This window comes from Prunus dulcis, chromosome 1 (genome assembly GCF_902201215.1).
Source record: "Prunus dulcis chromosome 1, ALMONDv2, whole genome shotgun sequence".
NCBI lineage: Eukaryota > Viridiplantae > Streptophyta > Magnoliopsida > Rosales > Rosaceae > Prunus > Prunus dulcis.
The window spans coordinates 6,796,227-6,804,446 of record NC_047650.1 but is presented as its reverse complement, the minus strand read 5'-3'; the positions used below and the strand labels follow the sequence as shown (position 1 = coordinate 6,804,446).

Below are 8,220 nucleotides of genomic sequence, written 5' to 3'. Positions count from 1 at the left end.
AATTGTAAACAAAAATTCTTATTAAGACGACAGTTTAAATTAAAGTTACCACGTATAAAATGAATAAATACGACGCTAAAGATTTAAAGATAACGTCGTAGAACTATACGATAATGACGTCGATATATTTATATTTTCCGTCGTTGTAAATTAATTTTATACGGCGATATTTTGTATTTTAAAGCCGTGGATTTGTTTGTAATTATATGGCGTCTTATACGAAAACCTCGTCGTGTTATTTTATGAGTAAAAACGGCAGCTTTTATTGAAATCGTCGTCTTTACTTTCTACGTCGGTCGATTCATAACTTCTGCCGTTTTTGTTGGCTTTGATTTTACACTACGGAAATCTGTTTCAAATAGACGTCGGTTGTTTATTTAGGTACGTCGTTGTTTTTGAACAGCCATTTGAATCTCCAATTTTTAGTTGTCTAAGGTGGTATTACACGACGGTGTTTCTAGAACCGTCGTCTTTTTAAAAACCACGACGGTTTTCACTTAGACCGTCGTTGTTTTCTGGTCATCTTTTTCACTTTTTGTAGTAGTGCTTTTTCAAGATTTATCGTTTAAGCATACAAATTAATGAATCTTATGTAAATTTTCTTTCCCTCCATAAATACAAATTGGAGTTAGAACTAGTTCCACAACGATTAGATGTGATTTTTATTAAAGAAACACACCGGGTCTGTGGGTAAATATTACCACAATATGCATGCATAATGAATCAAGAGGCAGATAAATAAATAAACAAATATTAAACTCTCAAAAAGTCAAGACAAGTAAACCACTGGCTAGTTCAATGCATGTGTCAACGAATGGTTTGTTACACAGGTGGGAAACAACTGGTACTTGTGATAGTAGCTAGCTGGCTAGCTGCTTTCTATAAGCTGGGTGCCCATCACGTTCAGGCCTATATTTGTCTTGGCTCATAGTTTCCCAGTGACATGAACTTTCTGAAAGCAAGTCAAATACTTATTTATTTTCTAGTTTTCTCCTATTGACATGGTTTGTGAATATAAAAATCATAAACCATCAACGAAAGGGCAACTTCGATAACCTATGATTGATTAAAATGTAAGCCACGAAATCAATTTGTTGTTGCCACACACTATGGTTTGCACATCGTCACGATTATAAATAAGCAGTCTTCCTCTCTCAAAAAAAGAGAAAAAAAGAGAAAAAAGAAATCAGTCTGCCAAAACCACTCAAATTAAATTTCTGTTTTTCCAAATTCTACATCAAGCAATGGTTTCTGCTTCTGCTTCGAATGTTTCCGCCATTTTACTGCTTTTCCTTTCCATAATCAGCACTTCTAGGGTTGCATTTTGTGGCAAGTTTTATCAAGATTTCTACATAACATGGGGAGGGGATGATCATTCTAAAATGCTCAACAATGGAGAGCTCCTAACTGTCTCTCTTGACAATGTTAGTGGCTCAGCTTTTGAGTCATATAATCAATATCTATATGCAAAGATAGATATGCAAATTAAGCTTGTTGCTGGAAACTCTGCTGGCACTGTCACTACCTTCTATGTAAGTCTCCTGAGAATTAAATGCATTTTTACACATGTATTGCAGAGTTTATGTGTTTTCTGATGCTTGTGGTATTCTGTTTCAGTTATCCTCAACAGGGTCATATCATGATGAGATAGACTTTGAATTCTTGGGGAACCTTAGTGGTGACCCTTACATACTTCATACTAATGTGTTCTGCCAAGGCAAGGGCAACAGAGAGCAGCAATTCTACCTTTGGTTTGACCCCACTGCAGATTTTCACACGTATTCTATACTTTGGAATCCCCAAAACATCAAGTAAGTAAACATAAAATGTTAAATAAACTGCATTTAATTTTGACTTTATGTATTAGCTGATCACATGATGTGAAAATTAACATATCCTCCAATGATTAATATTGATCACATTCTTGCCACGCTGCGTACCCAGGGTAGAGTAAAATCTCAAACCTAGTGTGACATAATGTTATAGAGCTTCATATGGTTTTGATTATTAACATATCACAATTGTCACATCATGTGATGAATTACTCTGAATTCACAAACATACAAATCTTTGCATTTTGGTTAATAATACTCTTGCATGTATATGTAGCTTCTTGGTTGATGGCCTCCCCATTAGGCAGTTCAAGAACCTTGAGTCTTATGGTATTCCATTCCCCAACTACCAGCCTATGAGGTTATACTCCAGTCTCTGGAATGCTGATAACTGGGCCACAAGAGGTGGACTGGTGAAGATAGATTGGACCCAATCACCCTTCACTGCATCCTACAAGAATTTCAATGCTGATGGTTGCATTTGGTCTTATGGAACTTCTTCTTGTGATTCAAATTCTCCAAATTCCAATGCCAACAAAGGAGCATGGTACTGGGAGAAGCTTGATTATTCAGATCAAGGGAAGATGGCATGGGTGCAAAATAATTATATGATCTATAATTACTGCACAGACACAAAGAGATTCCCTCAAGGCTTTGCTCCAGAATGCTATCTCACCAATTTGCCCTAGCCAGAGGGCTCACACCCCTATATTACTGTTTTATTATTCATTTGGTTTCCATGCAATTTTTCCAAATTCTTGCTTTTCTTTTCTCCTTATATTTCTGGTACCGTGGTGCTGGTCCAAATAAAACATAGATGATTGCTCTTAAAATGTTAAACGAAGTGTGTTTAGGTTTCTTTTTTCTTCAATTTCCATGCATCATGCAGGACTTGAAAATGTGTTCCCTTTAACCTTTTCATCAGCAATGAATGATATAGAGATATTACCAGATGAAGATACAATTCTATAATAAAACATAATGTACATATTTCACCCCGATGCTCAAGTACGACCCTATGTATTTTTTCTGGGGTACAAAATTAATCTTTTTCTGGGGTTTGTCTTCTGAAATTTCATATAGGTGGAAAAAAAGTCAAAATTGTTTAATTTCATTTGAGTGTCTTTAATATCGATGAGCCACGGGTATATGACCTAAAATGCATAGATAAATACTTTTAACCACTTGAGCTACAAGCTTTTTGCTTAATTTAATCGTGTTTGGGTTTCTAAATAAACTCTATCTGCTAATTCCTTCTATCTTCCAATATAGATCCAAATTGACTAGTCTAGTCTTGCACAGCTAAGCAGTAAGGTTGGTCAATTCCTCGCCAATTTCAAATTCTAAGTATTTGCGACAACTCTGACCTTTCTAGTTACTTGGAAAGTCAGTTAATTAACTTGATGATGTTTTAGCCAGAATCAATTGAAAGAATCAGTGGGAATTTGATGTGCATTCTCTTAATCAAGTTTAATTAAAGATAAACAGTAGGATGCACATCATCAACTTGAAAAGATTGAAAGGAAATTAAGTAATTTCATAAACAAAGAATCTGAATCCGAATCCAAATCCGAATCCTGCCCAGTATATACACAAAACTCAGAACCTTACAAACAAAACTCATAACCCTACAAACGGTAACTCGTGCACAAATCCAGCAACCCATCAGGAAACGGATATACTCGGATTTTTAGAGATGAACGGGTGGGTCAAAAGCTGAGCGGTGGTCCATCGCTTTTCGGACTCCTTCTGCAAGCAACACTCCATGAAACTCCGAAACTCCTTCGACACCCCCTCTGGCAGGCTCGGCGGCTCTCCGAAACATATGGCGCACATAAGCGTGCCCCAGTCGGGTCTCTGACCGGGAGGCAACAATGGAAAGTGACCCATGTAAAGCTCCATCAGAGTCAACCCTAGGCTCCATATGTCACCGGCGTAGCCATTGTAATTGCCGCCGTAAGTATCCGGGTCGAATCTTTCCGGGCTCATGTAAGCACAAGTACCCACGTAGGAATTGCAGGCGTCCAAGGTCCGGCACAGGATCTTGCTCACGCCAAAGTCGGCTATTTTCACTTCCATGTTGCTGTTCACCAAAATATTGGCGGGTTTGATGTCGCGGTGGATGATCTTGTTGGTGTGGAGGTAGTTGAGGCCGTTAAGAACTTGGCGGGCGACGTGGGCAAGATTGGGCTCGGAGAAGGTGCCTTGGGCTTTAAGCAAGGTCTCGAGGGTGCCGGAGTCCATGTACTCCATGAGGATCCCGATATCTCCCGACGGCTTCTCAAAGATAGCGTGGCAGCGGACAATGTGGGGAGAGTCGGTGCGGCGGAGGATCTCCATCTCGCGAAAGAGCTGACGGCGTACTGTGGGGTCGTTGGAGTCGCCATGGACGAGTTTGAGAGCGTAGGTCGTGGATGTCCGCTTGTGATTTACCTTGTAGACGGTGCCGCTGTTACCGTGGCCGAGGACTTGGAGTTTCTCGAGATCGGCGGCGGAGATAGTGCCGAAGGAAGAGTTGTTTGTGACGGCGGTGATGGGAGGGAGGGGAACGGAGAAACATGGGCGGCACTCAGAGGGTTCGGGCAAGGGGAGGCGGAGATTAAGCTGGCGGCGTTGTCGAATGAGAGCCATTTGTTTCTATTTTGGATGTGTTGGTGGAGTGGAGTATTTATATAGGGTTTCCTTTTTTCCTAATACAAGTAGGAGTGAGAAAAGAACTTGCGGGCCAAGCAGCCGGCATCACCCAAATGGATTTCAAAACATTTAAACATAATTATCTACATTTGGATTTCAAAACATTTACTAGTAGCTATGATATATTCATAATCTTGTTAAATCCATATCCCTCAACGCTTAATAGTTATCTTCCAACATCTTCTATCTTTTGCAATAAAATTGATCACCTTTGGGAGTAATCTGCCTTTTATAATCAAATATTTTATCATGTTAAAAAACTCCCAAAAAAAGAAAAAGAAAAAAAAGTGCACGATAAAGATTTCAACCTAAAACTTAATTAATCTTTTCGATTTCTTCTGATCTTGGTTAAGTTGTGGTAACGTCAAATTTTTATTTGTTTTTCCCAATTCAACGAGGAATACTAAGTTACTGTCAGTGTTTATAGCTCTATATAAATGAGAGCCTTGTAACTATGGACAATTAACTTTCATTAATAGTTCTTGCTCCATTCCCATTTCTTGATTCACATTTTTCAATAGGCCAAACATGTACCTGTTTACCAAATCTCTTTTGCTGGTTGCTCTCTTCATTGCTTTGTTGGAACTTGGAGGTACCATTAGCACAACAGTCATATTTCCAAATGAACTAATTCTTTGGCTGTTAATGAAAGTGGAAAATTTCCTTCCAACACTGAAGCAAATCCTAAAGGTTTTTATTCGCGTGAAATTGAATGCGAACATGTAAAGTACTGTTATTTATCTTAGAAATGGAAAGAAAACAAAAATGATACTACAACACCTCCATCTAAAGAGGTTGAAAAATCTAAGAAGGAAAGTGAAATTGTTGAACACTATTGACTCTGTTAAGCATTGTTGTGTGGGAAATTTTATATTATTTAATAATATTTAATTTCTTAGTGAATGAAAAATAAGTTTCTCTAAGAGACGTGTGTCTTAGTTTCTCCAACAGGTCGGTTTCCTTAGATTTGTGCATGTTGCTTTTCAAAGCATAATGATGCAAAGGTTGTATCTCTTGAACTTACACTAATTCATAGATACGTTGTTTTATCAGGGGTGGATTGAGTTTTGTTAACGGGTGATTTAGCACAGGTTCTAGGGGGTATATGGTCAATCACACACATTACACATATTTAGAGTGATTCACATAAATAGGGCTACGTCCACTGTAGAACTTGGTAGTTATTATGGATGAGTATTACATTATACATAGAGAGGCTTGAGAGCCTGAATACAAGAGGAAGTGTGAGAGCTTGGGTGTCTCCGGATATGCACATGGAGAGGAGAATTGGAGAGCCCTTGCTGGAGAGGGGTCTCTTCCTTTATATGGGCAGGAGAGGAGGGCCACTTGCCATTGTTTAATGGGCAAGTGGCAAGGGCAAGGGTCATCACACATACAATCATACTCAATTCGATGGAATTGTTTAATCTTAAAGGGGATCTTCTATAATTTCGCACGTGAGGGGTTATTTCTTGGTTTCGTCCAGTCATTAATAACTTGATTATTTTTAGATAATAGTAGATAAAAACAACGCTGGTAAGGAGTCCTATTGAAACCAAGAAATATAGGAGACGAGTAATTGATGGAATTATGAATGGAGTCGGTATTGCGAGTTTTTTCGTAGGAGAGGTTATCAAATATGTAGGGGGTGGTCGAATTTCTTCTTATCTTTTAGTGTATGTATCCTATGTATTAATTTTTTTATTATTTTTTAAATATTTCTAACTTTGAATTTTCTTGTTCTTGATTCCCATCCAGATAATAAGTTTCATAAACGGGTCTATTTTTTTTTTTTTTCATACAAAAGACCCCTTTCCTTTGTTTCTACATCCCTATATATCCCGAAAGAATGAATTGAGTTCGTATAGGCATTTTGGATGCCGCTATTGAAATTGCCCTTAACGCTATATTTTCTGCCACCTCATTTCTATTCTTAGCGGTTTAACAACAACTTCAATATTAGGAGATCCTTTCCCCACCCATATGTTCGCAGGTCTTTTTCATCAACGGTTTGTCCGGAATATCATTCTGCCATATTTTTCCAATCCATGGGAAGCTTTTCTGTAATTTATGGACTGGTTGTAGCATTATTAGCCCTTTTATTTCAGAACCCCTTTGTTTAATCCAAAAATATATATTTTATTTTCTTGGATTTGCTGCTCTTTGTTTTTTAGAATTATGGTAAGTTTTAACTCCTACAATTAAATTACAGGGCCAATAACCCAATTTAAAAGAGCTGATTAAATATGAAATTTAAAAACAATTTGTTCGTTTCTTCCTTCAGACCATCTTAAGATTTTAATACAAATAAAAAAGAGAGAGAGAAATGGTTTGTTGTTTGAAACTTGGGAGTAAAGGGGAGGAAATTCATTCAGATCTCTTTGGTTGACATTACCAAGACCAAACTTTTACAAATAAAAACCAATGGCATTCGATTGCTGTCATTTTAAATGTATATGGTTACAATTATCTACGTTCCCAATGTGCTTATGATGTAGCATCGAATCCGTAGTCAATCCTATTTCCGATAGGAACAGTTGACAATTGAATCCAATTTTTCCCATTATTTTCGTATCCGTAATAGTGCGAAAAGAATGCCCGACTCCAATCAAGAATAGTAATTGGTTCTTGCTTTGCCTTTATTGCACAGATTAATCCGCAATTGTTCGATTATTTTGCGTAAGTTCTTGTGTTCGATGACTAATGCTAATTGATATAATGCAAGATACTCATGTATCGGCCAGGCTCATAGTGCTAGAGAGAAGTTGTTTGAGTTTCGACTACGACATGGTTTTTGATGTTCCATTTTCATTATAACTGCAGACTAAGGCGCATTTAATGTCTATCATTTTATATTCAATCAAAGTACTTCATCTTTTACTTCCATCTCCAAGTTTAACTTAGACGTAGCTCGCTTCTTTTTGGGTGTGAAGTAGTGTCAAACCAAAATACCCAACAAGCATTAGCTCTCCCTCAAAAGGAGTGGAGTATGAGCTGGGCATGTGGGGAAGGCATGGCCTATTAGGAGACCGGGGATAGTGGCCTGGTGAAATGTCAAGACGCACGTGGTGATCTGTTATCAAAGGTATGCGTGGTGGTCTGCACATGGCTGAGGCAGTAGGAGTTGGCTAGCACACATTGCTCAGGTATGACATATTGGTCGGATATGACATTTTGACTAGGCCATATTAGCTTAGGCTATATTGAAACGAGTAGGATATTTCGGCTAGGCCATTTTGGCTAGTTCATCAGGTATAGGCGAGGCCATTTGGTGCCAACTTATATGTATAACAAAAAGTTTTATATAAATCAAGCACCCTTCATCAACTTGAATATCTCCTAAAGATGGAAAGAGTTCTTTTAGTGAAAAATAGAGTATTTCTTTGTATTCTATTTTATCTCTTTGTTGTACTTCTGAGGTTTGTCTTAAGAGTACAAATATATAATTGGTTCATCAGAGTCTTAAATTGAAGTGCTTCAATTTAGGACTATCGATTGTTGAATTCTGGAAGATATACGCTTATAGAACTGTAAGCACAAAGGCAGGGGCGAAATCTGTTTTTAGGATATTGCAATTCTTGCAAGCCTCAATCGCTAAAGTTGTTAGTATTTCTATTCGTATTTATTAATTTACATTAATTTCATGTAAATTTATTACTGTTTTTGATTATTACAATTCTGTTGAGAATTATTA

The 8,220-nt window shown here is 37.6% G+C and overlaps 2 protein-coding genes across 2 annotated transcripts; one reads left to right on the top strand and one right to left on the bottom strand.

The window, feature by feature from the left end:
* The first annotated feature begins 1,244 nt into the window (after nt 1–1,244).
* Nucleotides 1,245–2,521, top strand: LOC117635308 (probable xyloglucan endotransglucosylase/hydrolase protein 23). Its single transcript, XM_034369650.1, has 3 exons — nt 1,245–1,532; nt 1,618–1,811; nt 2,110–2,521. Exons 1-3 carry the CDS (start codon nt 1,245–1,247, stop codon nt 2,519–2,521), a joined length of 894 nt encoding a protein of 297 aa, XP_034225541.1.
* Nucleotides 2,522–3,497: 976 nt separating this feature from the next.
* Nucleotides 3,498–5,180, bottom strand: LOC117631842 (mitogen-activated protein kinase kinase 9-like). Its single transcript, XM_034365192.1, has one exon. The coding sequence runs from the start codon at nt 4,461–4,463 to the stop codon at nt 3,498–3,500; it is 966 nt and encodes a 321-aa protein (XP_034221083.1). The 5' UTR covers nt 4,464–5,180.
* Between the last annotated feature and the right edge of the window lie 3,040 nt (nt 5,181–8,220).

What these genes read in the sequence shown, in the direction of transcription:
- LOC117635308 (XM_034369650.1), top strand. Translation starts at nt 1,245, where the DNA reads ATGGTTTCTGCTTCTGCTTCGAATGTTTCCGCCATTTTACTGCTTTTC. An exon ending in GCACTGTCACTACCTTCTAT is followed by an intron (nt 1,533 to 1,617) that starts GTAAGTCTCCTG and finishes ATTCTGTTTCAG; the next exon opens with TTATCCTCAACAGGGTCATA. An exon ending in TGGAATCCCCAAAACATCAA is followed by an intron (nt 1,812 to 2,109) that starts GTAAGTAAACAT and finishes ATGTATATGTAG; the next exon opens with CTTCTTGGTTGATGGCCTCC.
- LOC117631842 (XM_034365192.1), bottom strand. Translation starts at nt 4,463, where the DNA reads ATGGCTCTCATTCGACAACGCCGCCAGCTTAATCTCCGCCTCCCCTTG.